This window comes from Lolium rigidum, chromosome 2 (genome assembly GCF_022539505.1).
Source record: "Lolium rigidum isolate FL_2022 chromosome 2, APGP_CSIRO_Lrig_0.1, whole genome shotgun sequence".
In the NCBI taxonomy this organism is placed as follows: domain Eukaryota; kingdom Viridiplantae; phylum Streptophyta; class Magnoliopsida; order Poales; family Poaceae; genus Lolium; species Lolium rigidum.
In genome coordinates, this window is record NC_061509.1 from 284,254,588 (window position 1) to 284,278,771 (window position 24,184).

General features: G+C 46.1%; 2 protein-coding genes across 4 annotated transcripts in view; both read right to left on the minus strand.

The window, feature by feature from the left end:
• Positions 1–6,348: 6,348 nt before the first annotated feature.
• Positions 6,349–24,184, minus strand: part of LOC124693579 (serine/threonine-protein kinase PCRK1-like) — a gene marked incomplete in the record, with an annotated part of 68,601 nt that continues 50,765 nt past the window's right edge. The window contains 1 exon segment of the mRNA XM_047227062.1: positions 6,349–6,516.
• On the minus strand, positions 11,250–12,994 carry LOC124693580. Of its 3 annotated transcripts, none has more exons than XR_007000084.1 (4): positions 12,503–12,994; positions 11,649–11,682; positions 11,458–11,513; positions 11,250–11,376 (listed from the first exon to the last, which is right to left on the minus strand). XR_007000084.1 is itself a non-coding variant. In XM_047227063.1 (3 exons), exons 1-2 carry the CDS (start codon positions 12,984–12,986, stop codon positions 11,654–11,656), a joined length of 513 nt encoding a protein of 170 aa, XP_047083019.1. In that variant the 5' UTR covers positions 12,987–12,994; the 3' UTR covers positions 11,251–11,513; positions 11,649–11,653. The 3 variants fall into 3 exon arrangements, 1 of the variants encoding a protein (XP_047083019.1); XR_007000085.1 differs by having other exon boundaries at positions 11,270–11,372; XM_047227063.1 differs by having other exon boundaries at positions 11,251–11,513.

Sequence of the window (24,184 nt, forward strand, 5' to 3'; positions counted from 1 at the left end):
TCAGGCTAGCATAAGCCCGTCGTAGACCCTATCAAAAAAAAGAGGGAAAGAGCTTATATATTGAGAGAAATTAGAAATATGGGAGTTTTGATGGTGCTGGAAAAGAATGGAATACGCTCCGGTGAGGCCAGAGGGACATCACAGCATAGGTGCATGGCTAGCTATGTGGCTTGGTGTGGAAAGAGGCAGCGGTGCATTATGGAATCGATTAGCTTGACAACAGAAGTGTGGGCCAAGTAAGGCTAGCTAGGAGGTAGAGTGTCCGCAAACAAGTTTGTAGGAGAAAACAAATTGGTCATCACTAATATCGAAAACAAAACTAGTACCTGCAAACCAGTATTTAGAAGAAAAAACTACCCCTCATACTAGCATGAAAACAAATACCCTTATTGCTCCATAATCAGTGTGTTACGTACAATACACTAGCCACCTAGCACCACGAAAGAGTTGTGTTCCCTTCTTTCGAGTTGTGTGGTTATGTTCCATCGTTGCTTGTAGGATACCTGGTATTTATGGTTGCACTATTGCTGATGCATGGCAAGAGATGATGATACCTATTTATGCATCGATTTCTTTTGTTACACGCGAGCGTCGGCTGTTTGGTACCAAAGGGAAGACAACGGAAACGGCAAAGACCTTTGCCAAGCAACTTGGCTTGTCAAAGGGAACATCCCTTCTTGCTAATGCGTTGGGCAAGTTTAACACGTGTACTTAATCAGAAGCTTTTGAAATAACAGAGAAAAATATAGAAGTAGGATCCCAAAGCAATTCTAGCAGACCGCAGGGCCCGATCCACAAAGAGGCTGAGTCCCATCGAGGCTTTCGACCAGTGGAATCGCGTCAGCGGGCCGGGGTCCCACACTGTCAGGGAGCCAGCGGGCGTTGACGTCACAGACAGCCGGCGCCGATTCCGAGGGGAATCTGGGCGCTCTGATCGGCATCTGACGGCCGTCAGTCGGGGATTGTACGTCCAAACCCGGCGAGCTTGGCTTTTGCTCTGGGTGCTGCGCGCAAGGAGCCAAACGCCCCCCAGAATTTTCTCCTGTTTTTGTACCGGGCCATCAGGCATCAGGGTCAGACTTTTGATCTTGGGTGAAAAGATGACATTCTTTTTAAGGTGCCTGAGAGTGACCGGCATTCACAAACCGGATGGGTTACTAGTGGTTGAAATTTTGCTTCGTTTCCACTTTGCTGAGGTGGCCACAATTACAACCTTGGTGCGTGTCGTCGCATCTTGCAGCATTCTTGTCCCGGTACCCCGAACAGAAAATTAAATGCTCAAAAAAATGGGTTGGGAGTTCTATTGGATTCTAGGTTCCGAGAAAATATTAGCACCTAAGTAGAGCTTCGAGCCTAGGGCATCTTGACGCAGCGTGTATCCATTTGCATCGGGCCGCGGACACGAAAATAGCGAAAAAGAGTTGAGCGACCGTTTGCGCCGAGGGTATCCCAGCGGGCCAACACATTTTGTCCACCCGGGCCATATTTGCTTGGAAATCACCAAAATAAAAAAAACAAGTAAATTCTGCCAAAATATGACATTCAACAGCCGTGTGGACCTGCGCATCGGGGAACATCATTGGGTGGCATAAACGAAGATCAACACATCTTGGAACTTATGAAGCACACCGACGAGGCCAGGGGAGCAACACTGGCGAACCTTTCTTGCTTCACGTAGAGCATGGCCTACGCAAGACTAGGCGACAGGTTAACCCGGGCGTTGGCTTTCGCCTGCATCTCCTAGGCCAATTGGGTGGCCACCCTCGGCCGGTGCTCGACACTACCATGTCTTTCCTCTCCTTTAAATTACAACCTTGGTGCGTATCGTTGCATCTTGCAGCGTTCTTGTCCCGGTAACCCCAAACAGAAAATTAAATGCTCAATAGAAAAAATGGGTTGGGAGTTCTACTGGATTCTAGGTTCGGAGAAAATAGTAGCACCTAAGTAGAACTTGGAGCCTAGGGCATCTCGCCGTATTTCGGTCGCCAAGAGTGACAGCGTGCGTCAGCTTGAGTCAGGCCAGGACGCGGATATGGCGGGAAATTTTGCTTCGTTTCCACTTTGCTCTTTGACACTGGATATATAAGTGCCCACGATTACAACCTTGGTGTGTGTCGTCGCATCATGCATATTTCTTATCTCAGAACGTCGAACAGAAAATTAAATGGTACTACTTCCAATCCAAAATCTAATCCATTTTAAAAGGCTTTTTTAGAGGATAGAGATTTGGTGCACGTAGGCACCGGTGCTCTTAGTTCTAAAAAAATCATAATAACTATTATTTTAGTTTCAAAAAGTTCAGAAAAAAGCGTATGTAGTTAATGATGTATCCCACGTACATGAAAACAAATTGAGTTCAAATACTTTTGTGTTTGTCCAGCACAAAATAAAAAGATTTTTTGGTTGAGATTTTTCATGACAGTGAGATATATCACCGATAATCTTCAGAATTATTTTCAGATTTATTTTGTAACTTGCAAAAATATTTTTAAAATGGCGAGAGCACTGGAACTCGAGAGCCAAAAGCACTTTCCGTATTTTCGCTTTCTAAAGAAATTTATGTTTCCAAAGAGATTTACATTTCAGAACGCAGGTGGTAAGAGACACTCGTTTGGAATTCTACTGGATTTACTAGAAAAAACTGGGATCGAAGAAATATTAGCACCAAAGTAGAGCTTGGAGCTTATGCGTCGGACATCACAAAAACCACTTGCTAAACCCCAAAGAGGAAGTGGGGACTTGCCAAATTGGCCTCTTTGTAACGATCATCTAAGTCATCCCAATTTCGTCGTGCAAGCACACATAGAGGTTTAGGTGTAAGATTGTTGTGAAGTATTACCTCCGTTTCAGAATCCGAAATATAAGCATGTTCTAGAAAAAGGGGTTATATTTTGAAACGGAGGTAGTACTAACTGTATCTGGGTAGAAGTGTATGTATTATAACGAAGAAAGCTTATCATCAGATTCTACCATCTTAGGCATTTTGGTTTACTGCATCTCGTGTTGCGGATGCTCTCTCACTAGTTGGGACACTACACATAATCCTTTCAAAAAACAGGTTAAATCGGTAAATATGAGTTGGCCAGCTGTGCGGTGACACAATAGAATAACTAGTGTGAAAACAAATATTAGCACTAAAGTAGATCTTAGAGTATAGGCATCTTGCATCACCAAATCCATGTGCTAACCCCTGAAATGGAAGATTACACATCTGATTGGCGTCTATATTATGACTTTTAAGCCATTGCTATTCCATCATTGGAAGCCACATAGAAGTTCACACGTAATATTGTTGCTACGCAATTCTTATCTAAAAATGAAATAGTTGGAGCTTAGCATTGGTTGCTAACCCCCTTTTTTTTATATTAACCAACACATTCTTGAGCATCAATCCCCAATAGAGCCTGCAACCTACCTTCCGTCACGCCTAGTGATGTGGATGCCCTTAACACCTATATTAATTGATTTCTCCAAGGCCATGTTTTTCCCTAAGTAAACACCCAATATCCTAGTGGTTCCTGAGGATTGTACTCATACCCTAGATACATCGATCCCACCCAACCCGAGGTCTAGCCTTTTTTTAACTCATAATATTGGTTGAGATGGCAAAAGAAAGAAAGACATTTCTCAAATGTCGCTCTTGTTTTTGTATTTGAACATCGAGGTCAAACTTTAATCTTTAGGTGAAAAGATGATATTATTTTTAAGGCTATCACGAGAGTGACTGGTATTACTAACAATGGATTCCTAGTTGAAATTTACATCGTTCACTCTTAGGTGTTAAAGTTGAAACGCTACTAGATTTTGTGTGGACAGGGGTCGCACTCGGTACCTCAATGTGTGTCGTTGCATCTAAGAGCATCCACATCTCAAGAGAGTAAACAAGAAGATAAAATGTTGACGAAAGAGTTAGCAACAATTTTACGAGATGTGGCGGAAAAACTTGCGGCAAAAAAATATTAGCATCAAAGTAGAGGTTGTGGAGGTTAGAGCTTATACAACTCATATTTCCAAAACCAGGTGCTAACCCCTCAAAAGGAAATGCACACACTAATTTGGCCTCTTAGTATTAATTTACTTCTATTCCATCGTTTTTTTAGATGACTTCTATTCCATCCTTGAAAGCATGCAAAACAGTTCTTAGGTAGGTTTAGCTGGGGCAGGAGATGATCTCACGTAATCAGATTGACTTTTGAGTTGCTGACACAGAAGTCCTACATGTCAGAAGCTCAAAGTCACTTTAACTCGAGTGAGAGAATTTATGTCCCGCTTAGCATTGGTTGCTAGGGTATATTTGGACGGCGAAAAATAACAACTATGCACTTTTTTATGGCGAAATTTTTGACTTTTGTCTGGGTGGTCTGCAATATGTTAGTATACTTACGCTCTCAAGCCAATCTAGCTCATCTTCCGTGCTATTACTTGCTAAAATGTAGGCGACCTCTCAAATGCCGATGAGGTTTTTTTTCCTTTCAAGAAACGCTTACGGCATTCCGCTGTCTTCGTTAATTACAAATAATTTCCGATTTCGTCCATCATTCAGTCGTCTCTTTCTATCGTTCGTCACCCGTCATGGGAGATGGATACCGAAACAACACTCAAATGACTTTGCGTGTGCCGCCCCGGTTGCAGATCAGAAAGCGAGACATCCATGGTCATTTCATACGTGACACAAGAGTCGCATAGTTTTGTCTCCCTTGCCGACTACTACATACATATGTACGTGCATCCGTTCAGTGTTGCTTCAGCTATACACCCCACACTTGCTGTATCTAATAAAAAATAAAATGATTTGCTCTTGAGAACTTCATGATCTGTTCGAACTGCATCGGTACTGTTTCGTGATAGAGACTTATTAGGCCATGAAAAGAAGAGGGGGAGAAAAATTCTTAATGAGACGAATTTTTTTTTTAAAAGGGCAGGGCCACAGATCGATCTTAATCAGGATGACTGGGATCTGACACAACATGGTCCGTCCTGTTCCTAATGCTCCGTGAGAAGGGCCTCATTGTTCATGTCAACATTAAGTGCACATGTGAAAGTTTTCTGGTTTACTAAGAAAAAGAAGAAAAGAAAAGTATATACTTCCAAGTGAACGATGACGGCGGCGACGGCAGCCTGGTCGGCGTTGAGAGACGGGACGGTGGGCGATTGGATGGAGAACCGAAATTTTGAAAACTTTTTCAGAACCTAACAAATTTGGTGACCTCTGGACGGTTTTACTTTCTGCCTGTAAAGAAAAGAAACTGAAGCAAGAACTTGCATGAATGCTGCTGTTGTTTCATTTTTTTCTAGGGCCTTGTTTCAGAAGGCAGCAGGCAGCCTTCGCCATCGGTTGCAACTGCAAAAGCAATGGCTGCAAATGGCAAACCATGTGACAGGTTCGGCAGATCCCTATCTCTCTGTGCATGCCACACACATTCCGCATCTAATTTCTGAAGATGATGCATCACACAGGGTAGACACAACACACACCATGTGATAATTACTTTTCTGAAGATGATAAGCAAGCATCAGGCACGTACAGATTTGACATGGCATATGAGATGTCAGTTGAGCCGAGAGAGACATTACCTCATCCCCTCTTTGCATCCAGGAGGGAGGATTCAGAGTTCTTGGGAGCCAAATGCCACTTCCGTTCGTCGACAAGCAAATGGTTAGATTCGTTGAAACCGAAATGAGCTTTACATTTCCTGCCCACCACATAAAAATCTGCCGAAATTCTGCACCGTGCATATGAAGAATGTGATATTTGATGATGATGATGGAATGGAAAGTATGCAGAATTCCTTGCCCACAATCATTCACTGTGCCTTTCTCTCTAGTTACATGGGAACAGCAGACTGAGACCACCACCAGAAACTTTGCCACTGATACAGTCTTCACCAGATGATTTGCACTGGATCTGCAACTGAATATTTGATCATCTTGGGTAACAAAAGATAACGCGGTACGATCGAATAAATCGACATCCTCCCAATTGCAAAAGGGGTCTCTTTCTGATATGTGCAGCTGGGTCTTATCTGACCAAAAGGATGGCTGGCAGGAATGTACCTCCAGGCATGGCTGTCGACACCCATCAGATATTCAGATCATTCTGCAATTGAGCTGGAGATAAGACGCATTTTCTGATTGGTGGGCAGCATCCACTGGTTCAGGTCACATCTTGCTTGAATCTGAATCATTCCCTGCATTCAGGTTAAACCCTTTCTAGAAGAAAAATGACAGGTTTCTTGGTATTTGCACAGAAAGAAAGGGGCCTAGTGTTGATCACCACCTCTGCTAGCCACGCAGGTTGCACCAAAGACTTGGTTCAGAGAAGAGTATGGGGCATGGAATGGCTGAAACTGCACCAAAAACACTAGGGGCCTACTGATTACCATCTTTGCTCGCACCTCAGATGGTCATGCACACGAAATCAGATCTATTACACAGAAAACTACAGGAAACGACGCCACAACTCAACTGTGCACCCGTATGAACAGCTATACTTTACAGACAGGGACCACATACTACCTCTTCAACAGGTCTTTAGTCCGCTTTGCACCCGGTTCAGAAACCGAGCCATGGTAGTGTAGAGGAGGCTGCGGCGGTCCGCTCTCAACGCTGTCCACAATCTTCAGAACCATCTCATACACCTCACTCATCTTTGGGCGTGATTTTGGTATACGGAGTAGACAGCGGTTTGCCACGCCTGCCAACTTTGTCATGGACTTGAGGTTGTAGTGTCCCTCCAGCCGTGGGTCTACAATGATGGGGAACCGTTTGACGTCAGATATGTATGGTTTCACCCAATCCAGGAGGTTCTGCTCGCCCTTTGGGCGGTTCCTGTCAATGGGACGGCGACCCGTGATGAGCTCATAGAGCAGCACACCATAGCCCCATATGTCACTTTTTGCAGTGAGGCGCCCAGTTTGCATGTACTCTGGCGCTGCATATCCTAGAGTCCCAACAATTTATACAGATTATTAAAAGGATAGTTTATCCATACTTATTTGATCACAGGTCTATAAATTTGAAGGCATATTTTTCGCATATTATGAAATCAAGTCATAACATCGTACAATAAAATCTTAAACAGGAAGATCAAACGAATAACCAATGCTGAAGCACACATGGGAAGCAATATAGAAATTCACACCGCATTCAATACATAAATTTTGATCACATGTAAATAGTACTAAATACATAAGTTTCGATCAGTTTGGAAACACGCGTCAATAACCTGATGAGTTTTGTGTAACCAACACCGATTCTAAAAGGCAGAGGTAGCTGGTCTCAATATACATCAACAATGAGACATTCGGCAACAGAGACCTGGACGACGGAACAAAAATATCACCGAGGACAGGTTTTTGAGTCCATCATGGAATTAGACGATGGATAGGCAAAATAAGTCTGATCTGCAGTAAAAAAAGTTCAGAATTAATCAAGGGTAGCTATGTGTACTCATTTAACAATAGGTATGGTTTGGTCAGACCTTAAGGAGTAGCATCTCTGCAGGCGCAGGGTAACTTAGTTTCTAGCTTTCTTCGCTAGACCACCACCTCCACCAGCATGGGTAGACGGCTCTTAGTCGTGGTACGCACTGCTGAAATATGCATAGGGAGGAAACACTAAATTTAAAAAACTATGCTAAAAGCAACACATGTATTTATTCAAGCTCCAAATGTCAAACCTAGTGTAAAAAAATAGCTACCTATGGGCTATGGCTGATGCATTATGTCCAGAAATTTAGCTTTAGCTTAATTCTGAGGCAGACCGAGTTGATTAGAAACCTGAAAAATAGATAGCACCATCTATTGTTGCTATACAGAACTACAAAGCCGACATGTCCTGTTAAAAAAAAAAACATGTGTATACTAAGAATTTGTAACACACAGTAGCAACCTGAGTAGACATTTTTTTTCTTTGACAATGAATATTGTAGATTACTCTTTTAGAAGCAAATTTTGAGAAACACAAATTCAAGTAAATCGACCGCCCTACAAACTAACAGGGAAGCAGCAGTCTTCTATAATTTCACAAATGTCTTAGATTATCTTTAAGGATTACTACATGTGGTTGATTCACCGACTACCAAGCGCATTGACAGCACAGGGAAATACATACACCTGTACCAAGAGATACAGAACCTCAAAGGACATCTAACAGTACATCAATGAAAAATAAGGGGTGTACCTCTTAGTTCTATGTTGGACCAAACACATACAGAGAACACGCGACCCAAAGGAAGAGCAGTCGAGGTAATGCACAGCTGAAACATGTGAATTCGGACCAAGAAACTATGAGAAAATCTTTACATGAACTCACCAAATGAAAAATATAGAAAATCTGCAAGCAATGGCTATAACTAATAGCACTCAAGAAAACGGCTTTTCACAACACTTTCTTTTTTAAAACCAGAGATAGTGTTCTAGACAAAATCCTAGCATATGGAATTATCTAATAGCACAGTCAAACTGCAGTGCAAAAAGGAACACGACATATTGTGATAGTGACGATCCAACAGAACATACACATGGATTAGAATGGTAAGATAAAAAATGGCAAGCAAGCACGAGCATAATTAGAGAAACATTAAATAAAGTATATAAGCTCTAAAACTTCACCATGACCGCAGACACAAATAGGAGGATTTCAAGCTCAAGGTAGGGCTGTTAAAAGCACCCCTTTCAAATAATGTAAATGAAATTAAAGATCACATGCTTTTCCCGGTAGGCTGTCGATATGAGCACAGTGAAGTGGGATGTAGTTTCTAAAAACATTAGTTGGGAAATAAGCCAGCAAAGAATATGGGAAACAAAAGGAAGATAATAACAGTTCGTAGCTGAATTATTTCAGTTTAACTCATTTCCCTCAAACAAAGTGTCCAGATTCAGTCCCTAACTCCATGAAATTGCAAATGCACTCATTGAGGTTGTCTAATGTTCAGTTTCTTATTTCATATGTTGGCCTTGGCACATATATTAATGCCTACATATGCCTAATGAACTTATTCACGCAGGTCTCTCTGACAATAAAAATGACAGGTATCCTAACAGAGCTGTCCTAACAGAAATGACAGGTATAGAAGAAGCCGGGTGCTCAGAGATGTATCCTTGCATAGATGTAAATAGCTGTCCTAAAAGAAATGCACCAGATATCGTAGATAAGGTTAGGACAACAATATCAGGAGTAATAAGCCAATAGGTCCATTAGCATGATAAATGAAGTGTGTCATTAGTATAACTCACACTGCCAGGAGCCAAAAAACAACTATAAATCACATAAAGCATAATATGAATCCATCGGAGAGGAACACAGAGAGAAGGATGCCAAGAAAAGACACCTGGGCTTGCGGAAGCACAACTTTCAAAGAAATTTAAACATAGGATAACATGCTCTCAAAAGTTAATTACCTGCATCAAGTCATTGAACCTTGAGCATGGCCTGTAATTAATAGTAGTACTATGTGATGAGGTAAAAAGCACTCAAACGTGTGGTAGCCATTTGGTATAGAATCAATCTGATGTGCAGAAAATATATATAACCGATCATGTTTTAGATTAGTCATGCAATTTGGTATGAAAGAAAAAACAGTCAGGAAAGCATACAATTTTGCTGCATATAATGATATATTATGTTGCACCATGTACATGGTATTTTATCCAACAGAAATTGAAAGGAATTTAGAAACCACTTAAAGCTGAACTTTGTAACAATTGTCGTCTTGGACTGATGTACTCTTAAAAAAGAATCGAAAGAGGAATCTATATGAGAAGTGCCATCAGTATAGTGAAAATGGCTCCTCCAAAGCAAATGATCGTAGAAAATTTGCTTCTTTCTTAAAGGAGAATATTTTAAAGAAAAGGTGGCTTACCATTTCCTTATGGTATTCTTCTATGTCGAAAAGCAGGCCGTCACCCATACTTAAGTTCCGAGAACTGAATGTAAAATAGATGGTCATAATCAAGAATGGAGCAAGTACAATAGTAATGTAAGCACTGAAATAATAATTGACAAAACATGGCAGCACTCGCATGAACCAAAAGTGTTTCAATCAGTTATCAATATGAAAAATGGAAGTACATATCCCTCTATTTTACCCCAATAATGTACTCGTATTTGGTAACAGACTGATACAGTATATATTCTGAAGATTGGAAGTATCAAGATAACAGAGGGGAAGTATCAAGAAACACTTTTGAATTTTTAGCGTGATAATATCGAGTTTGCCATAAATGCTATTTTTTTTGGAACAGGTAGATAATTTCAAAATACCAACATCTCAAATGGGATAAGGTATACTATATTACAGAGCCCATAAAGCAACCGTAATAGTCTATTGTTTTGTAAAGGTCTCCTCCCTCAATGGACATGGTTTTTATTTGTATTCTGGAAAAGAGAGAACTGATCTATTTCTGACCAAGAGAAGCATAACCAAACTATCTAAACTTTTAAAGGCAGAGCCCAAATATGAGAAGCAGTTTAGAATATTTAGTCACCAACTAAATATATAGTAATGAATTCACCATCTCTGCACGGCGCGGCTCGCCGCGCGGCGCTTGTTGCTTCTTTGAATTTTTTGCCCGTGGTTGTCACCATTTTTATAGATCACTTAAAAGATATTTATATCCATATGAATTTGATCCCAAGTATATAGATTCGAAAGCGCATTTTCCAGATCGTAGGAAATCAGAAATCAGAAATCATAAACTCATAAATAAGTCTTAAGCAACCGGAAGATCTAAGTAATGGCTAGGGAAACATGATTTCAATAGCACGTAATACTTACATGGTTACACCCATGCAAGTTTACTAAATATGTAACATTATATCAGTCTACTGATCTAAAGTGGCTAGGGAAACATGATTTCAATCTCCCAATGAGTCTCACTTACGACTCCAAAAGGCAGGTAGATGGTTTCAACAATAGTATTTACAATGAGACACCGAGCAGCCAAAGACCTAGACGATGTCAGTACCAAAAGATAACCCCACGGGTTGATGGGACAGATCACCGGTACTCACTTTGTAAAGGCAAATTAAGTAGTGTTCTACTGATGTGGAACACTGCCACCCAGCCCCTCGCTGGCTTGGAGCACCGCCACCCAGTCCCCTACGACCTATAAAGGAGGAGCAGTGAGATGTTATAAGGTTTTCAGAAATAAAGCAAGGAACTGTAAGACAAACCAACCTTCTCAGTGTCTCCTGGAAAATCAACAACAAATTCTACTGGTTGGTGAGCAGCAGAACCCTGCCGAGAAACAGAACAACAATGCAACCACACAAAATCAACAATCCCTAGCTTGCAATACGGTTGATGAAAAAAGTATTAAGCAAAGGTGGCAGCACGCACATATCTCACACCACTGAATCCAATACACCACCTTGCTGCCATATAACACAACCACACAAAGTTAACAACCCCTAGCTTGCACCACGGTTCAGATCTGGAAAGGCTGTAACAATTACCTGTAGAACATCAAGGCCTAATCTTCTCTATAACTTCATCTTCTTCCATGACACATCTGAACCAACAAATTATATCAGATTTCACAGCAAATCTATTATTCGTTCACAAAAGACCAAATTAAAGCTAATAGCCTACTATTTTCATAAGCATACACAAAAAAGAAGAGACATAGGAGAGATCAGCACAACACCTTGCTTAGATGTGGAGGACCGGTTGGAGGTTCGCTGCAAGAGGGAGAAAAGTGAGTTTTGTACAAATAGGGGTACTATTATAGGTAATGAAAGATAATTGCACAATGATTATGAAGTATCTGGCTAAGCTGAGAAATTAGGAAATATTTGCGGAAGCATTTTTTAGTAGAAATGTGGGCACTTTAGGAAACAATAATGTAACTTAAAATGATAACCGACCCCCTCGTCTCCATAATTTTTTTTTTAACGGTGACGAGGGGTCGGTTATATACTCGGCACAGCACAGTAGCAAGATACTGTCGTGGCCATCCATGGGAGGATCCGGCGGCCGAAATTAATTTCAATGACGCAGCTGGGGTGAAAGTTGAGGGAACTCTGCATCTTTGTTAAGAGTTAATTTCCCCAAAAGAGAGAATACCTCCATGTGACTGTAGAGTAAAACTGTGTTTCCGTAACAAATTTTTCCGTAATATCTGTGGAGCTGACGTTCCACAGAATCATCCTAACTGAAAGTAATTGCAAATTGTACCCTAGCACAGAATGAGAAAACAGCACCATAATACAAATTATTTAAAATCCATTAACATCATCCAAACATAAAGGGTGTTGCCACTCCAAGAAGTAAACATGGCAACATTTGGGAGCTGTGCAAACTACCTCTACAGTTTTAAGCTGTTTGCCAGGCCCCCTAAAAAATGGGAACTCATCACAACAGTCGAGAGCTGGCAAGAAACAGCTGATAGTCGCCGCTACTTATTAGGATCAGGGAACTGAACGGGGGTCAACAACAGAAGGTCGACCGGAACGAGAACCGACGGGAGACGTTTCTGAAGCCAGGCAATGTTATGAGTACCTTTCAATACCAGATCAGCGGTATCCTCTACCACTTTGCCAAACTTTTTAACTTTGCCTAAGAGCCCATCGATCACAACCTCCTGATCAAGTCCTTCGACTATTTCCTTAGCGTCCTTGGCCAGACGTACGAGCGCAAGTGCTGAGTTCTTGAGGAGTAGGAGGTGTTCCACGAAGCCGTCGTCTCCCAGCTTGGCCTCCCGAGAAAGGAGGGGATACAGATCATGCTTGATCTTGTGGAGCTCCAGCGCCACGCCTGCTATCAGCGAGAGGAGAACCATCTGGCTGCAGCTCCAGTACCTCCGCTCAGTCAGCTTGACCTTCTTGGGATAGTCCCTCCCCTCAATCAGGTTGAGGAGGAGTTTACACGAGTCGCTCGCTATGCTCACGGAATCCAGAGAGACGAGCTCTACAGACAGGTGCTGATCGGAGCGGTTCCGCAGGGCTTGGAGGTCGGCATGGCAGAAGATGCGTACGCGGACCATCTTTCCCTTTTGGCTGCAGATGGGGAAGAAGGGCGTCGGGGTGCTGCCGCTCCAGATGAGGAAGAACGGCGTCGAGCACCACCGGCCTACTGCTGTGGAAAGGCTAGGAGCAGTCGAGCAGGGGTGCCATGGCTGTGGCCCCCCTTATATACATAGGGTTTCCTATATGGGCTATTGGGCTGCATATTTGCTGATGGGCTTCTTTCAATATTTCGGTTAACCGGTCAGAACCAAATTGACCTGATAAAATTCGGTTATCATTTAGAACCAAAATTTGATTGAGCGGATGGTTTGACCCAGGAATATCGATGGTCGGTTTGCTTACTCCAAATAGTGCGGGCGGCGAGTCTCCACTCCTCCTGCGCCGGCGACAGCCCCCAATCGATCCTCCTGCTCCACCGAATCGAACCGAATCCTTCCCCGTCTAGAACCGTCTGCAATGCAAAGGAGGGAAGGATCGATCGATGACGATGATGGGCCTGGAGACTGGACTGACCTTTTGGCTCCAAAGAGGAAGACGAAAGCAGATGAAATGACGGCGAGGAAGGAAGGAAGCCCCTACTTCCCTCCCCAATGGAATTGGGATTGCTTGCTTTGCAGGATGATGAATCGCGAGCGAGTGTGAATGTGTGTGCCTTGTTTGGATGGATTTGGGGCCTCTGCTCTCCTAAGGGCATCTCCAGCGGCGCGACGCAAACGGACGCTGAGCGACCGTTTTCGTCCGCCGTGACCGGAAATGCGTCTGGGGCCTGTTCCAGCGGGGCGACGCAAAGTGACCGGGCCGTCCGCGGAGACGCAAACCTGGCCCAAATATGCGCCAGGTTTGCGTCTCCGCGGACGCTCGGCGGTCGCTCCGAGTGTCCGCTCGGTCCTCGCGCGGGCCCGCCTGGCAGCGGCACAACTGCTTCGTCTTCCGCGGCATTACTTCCGGCCGGCGCTGCAGCCTTTGCAGGGCCGCGTTAATGTCGTGCCTCGGCTTCCGCGAGCGTGCGCAGCGTCGATGCGTCTTCTCCGCCGCATGCGGCACCGAGGCGTCGCTTCGGCGAGTCCGCGGCCGCGTTAATGGCGATGCCTCGCGTGGCTCGTGGCCGTCGCCTACCTCTCGCGCACGTAGTAATGGCGATGCCACGCGTGGCGCGGCCGTCGCCCCGCTCGCGCGCTATATATACGGGGCGCGAGCATCTCATCTCCTCCCCACAAACCCTAGCCGCCGCTGGCTGTAGCGCCGCTTCCTCCAAGCAGATCCACCATGAGCAGCGCCGGACGCGGCCAGGCTGCCGCGCCTCCACCTCCACCTTCACCTCCCACTCCACCTCCTCCGGCGTCGAGCTCCTCCGAGGAGGTCGACTCCGAAGATAGCACCGATCTCCTCCACCCGGTCAGGGACGCCGCGGCCCTGGCTGAAGCGGAGAAGGAAGCACAGGAGGAGCTGGCGGGCCTGTTGACGTCAGAAACCCACTGGCGGGTAGAGACGGGCAACACCGTAGAGCCGGGAACAACTAGGGCTGCGGCTGGCCCTAGTCCCTCTGAGCGACGGCCCGCAAAGCCTCCTGGTCGCACGCACCGATGTTTATCACAAGGGCGTGCCACCCGACCTATACCTGGTCGGGAAGGTGTGGATGATGCCTCGCTTAGTTTCCTGCAGGGCACACACGTAAACGTTAAATACGAGCCTCGATCGGCTCTCAGGTTATCTCGTGAATCGGCTCAAAGAGCCGATCCACCCATGATTCGGACGAGGTGTCCGAATATATGGTAGTCCCGCTTGATCAAGGTAAAGCTAATGAGATCTACGACGATGTGGGGTTCTCACCGCATAATCGGATCGTCCTACTCCCAGGTTGGGCCTCGCGGCCACGCACGGTGATCGTAAGCCGATCCTAAACAAGGCCTAAAAACCAACACGAGGTTGATCCTCGGAACATCCTGCTTAGGGCCAACGAACGACACCCTACGTGCCGCTGGATCCTCCCCCCCTTTGTAAGGCCTAACTATTGCGGATATTAAACTAATCCTTGTAGAACAAGGAGCAATCGTAACGGATTAGATCTACTAAACTATGATCAAGCGGGTGCCGCCCCTACACCTAAGATAGGTGTAAGGGCGGCTAGACATGCAAGGGTTGCACTACGAAAGCATGTAGCATGAAGAACAATGCTAACCCTAACATGTCTAAGATAACTACGTTGCTCGCCATCAAAAAGGCTTCGAGTACGAGCAACGCATGAACAACGTAGGCAAGCTTGTGCTGCCTAGATCGCAAGATGCGATCTAGGCAGCATGACGCTTACCGGTAGAAACCCTCGAGACGAAGGAGTTGGCGATGCGCCGAGATTTGTTTGTGGTTGAACGTTGGTTGTTGTTTATTCCATAAACCCTAGATACATATTTATAGTCCAGCGGACTTTCTAATGTGGGCGTGCACTAAACCGTGCACGAGATAAACTCTAACTTTAATCTAGATACAATCTACTATATTTAAAGATACATGGGCAATCTGGCCCAACTTCACCGAGCAAGGCCGCTTTAGAGATCTTCCACGCGTAATCTTTCAAGCCCATCTTGATCGCGGCCCACCTCCTGATTTAGCCAAAATCTGGTGATAACACATGCCCCCCTGGTTTTGGCAATGATAATTCCAAAACCACTCTGTTTTTCCTTCGAAGGGTCATGTCGTTGCAGAGCAGAACTGCCGCAATATTCTTCGTCATGATGCCCTGTCTTTTCAGCTTCCCTGCATAATTTTGACACTTTAGCATCACCTCCTCGGAAATTGCGATAGCATTAAATTCCCACCAGATCTCTCATTATTTATCCGTGCCGACCGATTAGCTCTCTTCATCCCCTTCTTCTGTTCTAGATATCAGCACCCAAAACCCTCTTCTTCTCCAGCCATGTCATCTTCTTCCTCCTCTTCCACCTCTCTCCAATCCTTTTCCTCAAGTGAATTAGTTCCAGAGCACAACCGGATGGAGACGTACAACCGCCGGGCTCCCAAGCGTTGGGACAGGGCAGAGTGGGACTTCGACTACGTGCCGGAGGGTGAAGACCTTGTCCGGTCAGATGGGGCCATGCTGGTCGACGGAGTACTGGAGGCGGAGAGCGACGACGACGACCCTCCCTTCCGGGGTAAATTCACCTCCGTCACCAAAGCAGAAAAGGACGACGAAGAAAAAGACACCTCCTCCGACTTGAAGAAGGAACAGAAGGATGACACTTCCTCCGACGAACCATCACCAAAGCGTATCCGGGGCCGGGCTTGGTCAGACGAGGATGATGATGATGACGAGGAAGAGGCCTCTACTGAAGGTCACAGTAGCAGCCACGAGGAACTCGCCGACAACAGCAACGGCGACAGCCACCTTAGTGATGACGAAGACAGCAACAGCCCTTAGAGTAGGGATTTACTAACATGGAGCTGGTAGGTAGTCGTTCCCTCTTGTTGGACAATCGGCTTCTCCTTGTAAGAAATTTGATTGTCAATGAAAACTTCTTTTGATTTTGCCGATACCCCGTGTGCTGATTCAGCTGGTTTTTCCTCATCTGACTTTGTCGACCGTTAGCCTAGTCAACGTCCAATGACCGATGGCAACGCATCGGTCTCTCACGACAAATCTGCGAAACAGGTCAATTCGATCACCTCCCCAGATTAGCCGGTATGCCCGATGACAATAACTGTTGCTGAACCAGCTTGAATTGACCTGCTTCAGACGAGAATAGTGATGAACCAGCCAAAAATGCTACCCTTGGCCCCCAAATGATTACTCTAGGGCGAGCTGCCCCCCGAGCCTCTTCGATTGCAGGTCAATTTAGCTCCTTCCTTAACCTGATTTGCACGTCCATGTATACCTCTTGAGTCGATGGCCCTGCATCGGCTTTTATATTCTTAAGTCGATGACTGCTGCATCGGCTGTACTCCCCTTTTTTTTTAATCGGCCGATTCAAAATCGGCCTCCATGCCTTACTGCCTCAATCGGCCGATTCAAAATCGGCCTCCATGCCTTACTGCCCATCATCCCACATGCTTGGGAAATACTTCTTGAGGTGTTGACCATTGACGGCTACCGGGAACTTCTGTCCGTCCAACTCTTCCAACATATATGCATTACCTTTCAAGGCCCGGACGACCTTGTACGGACCGTGCCAATTAGGAGACCACTTGCCATATGCCTTGTCTCTAGTTCCTAACGGCAACACGCCTTCCCATACCGGATCACCAACTTGAAACTCCTTTGGTCTAACCTTCTTGTTGTAGGCACGAGCTACTCCGGCTTTATTCTCCTTAATCTTCTCCAATGACCAAAGCCTAAGTTCGTCGCGTCCTCAATAGCGTCACTCATCAAAGCTGCATACTCTTCCGCCGTCGGATCATTCCGAAACGTGACACGTCTTGATCCAGCCGTAATTTCCCAAGGTAATACGGCTTCCTGTCCATAGACAAGCTGGTACGGCGAAGTCTTTATAGCTCCATGGCACGACATGCGGTAGGCCCATAATGCTTCTGATAACTTCTCGTGCCAATCCCTAGGGTTCTCGTCAATCTTTCTCTTGATCGGCCTTGATTAAGCTCGATTGGACGCTTCAGCTTGCCCATTAGCTCCGAGCATAGTACGGAGATGATCGGATCGGTTTAATCCCCATGTCATCGCGAACTTCCCGAATTCTTTAGAAACAAAGACCGAACCCCCATCGGTCGTGATAGTTTGGGGAATCCCGAACCTATGAATCACGTGTTCTTTCACAAACTTGATCACATCTTCTGATTTCACCTTCTTCATAGGGACGGCTTCCACCCACTTGGTGAAGTAATCTGTGATGGCCAAAATCCATTCATGTTTTTTACTCGACGCCGGATGGATTTTGCCGATCATGTCCATGCCCCACCCTCGGAACGGCCAAGGCTTGATGATAGGGTTCATCGCCGATGCTCGGTACCATCTGAATTTTCCCGAACATCCGGCATGCTTGGCACCCCTTGTAATAATTGAAGCGGCCTTCAAGCATGGTGGGCCAATAAAACCCCGAGCGCCCGATCAGCCACTTCATCTTGTGAGCCGATCGATGAGTTCCACGGGCGCCTTCATGCACCTCATGTAAGAGCCGATTAGACTCAGTTGGTCCTAGGCACTTGAGTAGTAACCCTTCCAACGTCCTGTAGAACATGTCGTCTCCTATGAGGACATACTTCATGGCTTTGTATCTTACCCGCTTGGGTGCCCCCCGAGCCGAATCCTTTAAGTAATTGAGGATTTCGGCTCTCCAATCATCCTCGCTCCAGGAATTGCACTGGACCTCCGACCCTTCGTGGGTATCCATATAGCCCGACGCCATCTCGCGCGAGATTGTTGGCCTCGGTGTTTTGGGCTCTTGGGACCCAATTAAAGTTGATGTACCGAAACTCGTGTCATCAACTCACGGCATTCCATCCAAGTATGGGAAAAGCAATTCACTTTCGCACTTGTACTCATCCGTGAGCTGGTTAATCACCAACTTGGAGTCTCCAAAAAGCTCTCATCGCTTCGCCCGGCTTCTAATAGCAATTCCATCCCCTTACGTACCGCCTCATATTCTGCCACATTGTTAGTGCACGGGGTGGATAATCTGATAGAGAATGAGTACTCTGCCCCCCGAGGCGACACGAGCAGAACACCGATGCCACAACCCTCATCGCAAGCCGATCCATCGAAAAACATAGCCCATGCACGTATAGATAGTGCTGCTATATTGGTACTGATTCGCTCAGCTATGAGATCGGCTAATGCTTGCCCTTTGGATCGCTTCGCAGGCCGGTATCGGAGATCGAATTCGACAACGCAAACATCCACTTACCCGGCCGGCCTTTCAACACAGGGGCCGACAGCATGTGTTTGACGACATCCGACTTGCATATGACGAAGATCTCTGCCGTCAAAAGGATGTGATGCAACTTGGTGCAGGTAAAGAACAGGCAGAGGCACAATTTCTCGACCTCAGGATACCTTGTTTCTGCGTCCAACATTCTTCTGCTGAGATAGAAGACAACCCTTTCGATGCCCTCGTGGAGTTGCACCACCACCGAAGCGATGGACGTGTCAGCCACTGATAGGTAGATGTAGAACGGCTTGTCTTGCCGGGGCGGAACTAGCACAGGCGGCGTCGTCAGATACCTTTTAATTTCATCGAACGCCTGCCGCCGTTCTGCCCCCGATGAAATTCGTCGTCGGACTTGGTCTTCACCGGCGCCATAAATGGCTCGATTCGTCCCGACAGATTGGAGATGAACCGTCGGACAAAATTGATCTTGCCAATGAGACGTTGGAGCTCCTTCTTTGTGGTGGGCGGCTGCATGGTACGCACCGCCTCTTGACTCTTCGAGCCGATTTCGATTCCCCGTTCGTGAACCAGGAAACCTAGGAACCGACCAGCCGTCACCCCGAAGGCACACTTCTTCGGGTTCATTCTCGGTCCGAACTTCCGAGTTCGGTCTAGGACGCGCCGCAAATCATCCAAGTGTCCTTCCATGGAAACGGATTTGACTACGACGTCGTCGATATAGATTTCCACCAACTTACCGATCAAATCGTGAAAAATGTAGTTCATAGCTCGTTGGTACGTTGCACCAGCATTCTTCAACCCAAAGGTCATTACTACATATTCAAACAAGCCTACCGCCCCTGGTACTCTGAATGCGGTCTTGTGTATATCTTCTGGAGCCATGAAGATTTGATTGTAGCCGGCGTTGCCATCCATGAAGCTCAACACCTTGTGGCCAGCAGCTGCATTGATCAATGTCTCTGCTACAGGCATCGGATATTCGTCCTTGGGGGTGGCTCTGTTGAGATCTCTGAAATCAATGGCCACACGCCATCGGCCATCCTTCTTCTCTACAGGTACGATACTGGAGATCCACTCAGGCATATCCGCATGGTCCGATAAACCCGGCGGCCAACATCTTCTCGATCTCTTTCTTGACCTCCCCCAGAATTTCGGCTCTCATCTGACGTGCTCGTTGCTGGAACGGCCGGAATCCTTTCTTAAGAGGGAGCCGATGTTCGATGATGCTTCTGTCTAAACCAGGCATCTCTGTGTAGTCCCATGCGAAGCAATCCGGGTATTCTTTCAGCAGAGCAATCATCTGGCTCCTGAGCCGTGGATCCAACTTCTTGCCGATAAAAGTTGGTCGCGGCTTGTCTCCATGGCCGATGTCGATTTCCTCCAGCTCATCGCCCGAGGTGAACCCATACCCCAGCCTTTCCGTCTCCCGTGAGGTCGACGCCAAATACTGGGAGAGCGGGTGGCGCGGATAACACGGTCCGATCGCTAGAATCGGCCTCCATCTTGATCATCACTAGGACTTGGTGACAGTGTCGGAGCCGATCGCGTGGGTCGGCTCCTTCTTCATTCTTGCTATGAGAGCAGCTGCCCTCATCATTACCCTTACCGGGGCGGTACCCAAGTTCTACCATGTTGATGCTGAACAAGTGTCCTGGTTGTCCCTGGGAACGGGTTCTGTGGAAAGAGCCGATGAGTTCGGCTTCGAGGACTGCCTTGATTTCGACATGCTTCTTCTTGAGCTCATCAGGCAGGTCCTCGTACTTGACCGGAGTGCTTTCCGCCATCTCGGATGTAGACGGCGACGTGGTGGATGTTGAAGGTGGTCCCACCGGGCGTGCCAGAATGTGTTGACGTCAGAAACCCACTGGCGGGTAGAGACGGGAAACACCGTAGAGCCGGGAACAACTAGGGCTGCGGCTGGCCCTAGTCCCTCTGAGCGACGGCCCGCAAAGCCTCCTGGTCGCACGCACCGATGTTTATCACAAGGGCGTGCCACCTGACCTATACCCGGTCGGGAAGGTGTGGATGATGCCTCGCTTAGTTTCTCGCAGGGCACACACGTAAACGTTAAATACGAGCCTCGATCGGCTCTCAGAGTTATCCCGTGAATCGGCTCAAAGAGCCGATCCACCCATGATTCAGACGAGGTGTCCGAATATATGGTGGTCCTGCTTGATCAAGGTAAAGCTAATGAGATCTACGACGATGTGGGGTTCTCACCGCATAATCGGATCGTCCTACTCCAGGTTGGGCCTCGCGGCCACGCACGGTGATCGTAAGCCGATCCTAAACAAGGCCTAAAAACCAACACGAGGTTGATCCTCGGAACATCCTCGCTTAGGGCCAACGAACGACACCCTACGTGCCGCTGGATCCTCCCCCCCTTTGTAAGGCCTAACTATTGCGGATATTAAACTAATCCTTGTAGAACAAGGAGCAATCGTAACGGATTAGATCTACTAAACTATGATCAAGCGGGGTGCCGCCCCTACACCTAAGATAGGTGTAAGGGCGGCTAGACATGCAAGGGTTGCACTACGAAAGCATGTAGCATGAAGAACAATGCTAACCCTAACATGTCTAAGATAACTACGTTGCTCGCCATCAAAAAGGCTTCAGTACGAGCAACGCATGAACAACGTAGGCAGGCTTGTGCTGCCTATATCGCAAGATGCGATCTAGGCAGCATGACGCTTACCGGTAGAAACCCTCGAGACGAAGGAGTTGGCGATGCGCCGAGATTTGTTTGTGGTTGAACGTTGGTTGTTGTTTATTCCATAAACCCTAGATACATATTTATAGTCCAGACGGACTTTCTAATGTGGGCGTGCACTAAACCGTGCACGAGATAAACTCTAACTTTAATCTAGATACAATCTACTATATTTAAAGATACATGGGCAATCTGGCCCAACTTCACCGAGCAAGGCCGCTTTAGAGATCTTCCACGCGTAATCTTTCAAGCCCATCTTGATCGCGGCCCACCTCCTGATTTAGCCAAAATCTGGTGATAACAGGGCCACGCGGCGTTGGACGCCGAGCTGGAACAGCGCAGGCTGGCGGCTGCCGCTGCAGCCGAGGACTCCGACTCGGAGATATCTTGGTCATCCGATGACCCTGATGCGCTGACGCCGGAGGAGAAGGCGGCGGAGCAGCGGGCCCTCGTCGAGTCTTTCGAGACGCTCAAGGACGAGGCCGCCAACGCGAGGCTGGAGCAGTGCCTGCAAGAGGATGCGGCAGCGCACCAAGCCATAGCGGCCGCGCGGGAGGCGACGGAGCGACGCAACGACGGTGCCGGCCCGTCAGGAAGCAAGTAGTCTAGGCTTATAGATCTACTTTGTATAGTTTTTATGCATTTTTATGTACTACTTTCAATGTTTTTACTATGTTGCAATTCAAAAAAATGGACCGCCCCGGTGGGAGCACACCCAGACGCAGACGGACGAGCGGACAAAATATGTCCGCGGGGCGACGCAAACGGACGCTCGCGACCACTTTTGGGTGTTCGAAATGCGTCGTGCCGCTGGAGATGCCCTAATGCTGCTACACTAGTCTCTTGTGTCTTGTCTTTTCTTCTGCTAGTCGTCGTCTACACAAACACAGGGAAGAGGGAGAGGGAGAGGGACGGCTCCAGCCCAGGGGACGCCTAGCGGAATTCCGCCCTATCCGAAGCTGGAACAACGAGATGTGCCTTAAGATGTGCAACATGTGCTGCAACAAGTGCAGCTGCGTGCCGCCGGGGACAGGCCAGGACACTCGCCACCTCTGCCCCTCCTACGACAAAATGGTCAATCCAAAGTCCAAGTGCCCTTAGGGCGTCGGCAGGCACCCGGCCAGACAGTCATCATGGATGTCAACCATCTGGAGAGCAAGCACGCGTGCTCTTTGTAATGACTAGAACATTAGGCGCCCTTCGGGCGCCCTACCGTGAATATTCTATCATAGCCTTGAATTTCAGCAGACTTAGCAACAAGTTATACAGCTTTTTAAGACATGATCATTTAGTAAAACTTACAAATATAGAACTATGTGGCCAAAATTACAGCAAAGATTTTCTTGTGCTTCATAAAAGGACAACTACTTTTAATTTTTTTTTAGTGTACATAAGCTCTAAGACTATAACAGACAAAAGCTAGATAATGTAAACTTCATACAGTTGAATACAAAAGACAAGAAAAAAACGAAGCTATGTAGTGTTGCCTATAACTACAGCAGCCACGCTTCAATTGCAGCAGGAGCAGCTATACAGCTACAGCCAGCAGTAGCAAGCCAAGCAACCATTCTGTACCAGTTGTTTTCAGCTGCAGTTGTACCAGTGCACCACTTGAATAAGTGCTTGCTAAGGAAAGAACAAACCATCGACATTGCAAATGGTAGGAATAAACTGTCAACAATATTATGGTATTTGAATTTGCAAACAATAAATCTGTATAATAATCTGGTTCCTTTCGGTTCTCAGACAAATGATCCGTTAGTACAACATAAAGAATCAAGTGGCACATCCCATTACTACTGCTTGCTGCCATGGTTCAAAACATTAAGTATCCATAGGATTACAGGAAGACATGCTCTTAGAAGTTACACATCTACTGGGTTAGAGAATATTGTTAGTCTAGGAGAGCAATGGATAAGCTGTTGATGTCAACCATATCTTCAGCTGCCTGTAAATGTGTATGGGGAGTTATTCTTCTTGCAAGCAATGGAGAGCTTATCTAGTTGGGACTCTATTCATGTTTCTGTCATAGTAATGATGTAAAGGATGAGAGGCGCACTTCTCGTACCCGTAGGGTGGCAGACTGGCAGTGCATGCCAATAGGCAAACATGAATCCTTTGTTGTGCCTAAGAGAGCAAATGTATATAATTATTAAGTGGCTATACATAACAGGCCTAACAAATCTTGAACGCCCAACTCAACAGGTTGTCCAAACAGTTATTGCCTTGTTTCACAAAGGAAAAGAGGTAGCCATGCAGATGATTAAGTCAGAATACTCTATATATTGTATAATAAAATAATATTCAAGTCGCCAGAAGTGGCATAATTAGCTGAGCAAATTGGTGTTTCGATTTATAGACATACCAATGCACAAGAAAAGCATCAAACATCGTAGTGACAATGACAGAGAGTAGTAGGGCATGAAGCAGTATTGCAAAAGCAATCAAACCCCTCAAAAAGTTATACTGGAATTATTAATAATTGTAACAGAAAAAATAGCCCTGAACTAAAAGGTTAAAACAAAATGTCATACCTTAACAGGAAACTGCACCTATTCCATTCTAAATAAGGGTTCATTCATTGTCCAACATAGCCTAGAACTCCAGTAATGAGAGGCAGTACTGGGAGGTAATGGTTAAATTATATATAGCAGGCATCTATAACAGTTTG

Bases quoted from the DNA above. Each gene is read 5' to 3' on its own strand.
- LOC124693580 (XM_047227063.1), bottom strand. From the start codon at position 12,986: ATGGTCCGCGTACGCATCTTCTGCCATGCCGACCTCCAAGCCCTGCGG. The intron at 11,683-12,502 runs GTACTCATAACA...TCCCTCTTGCAG, and splicing joins CGCTGATCTGGTATTGAAAG to CGAACCTCCAACCGGTCCTC.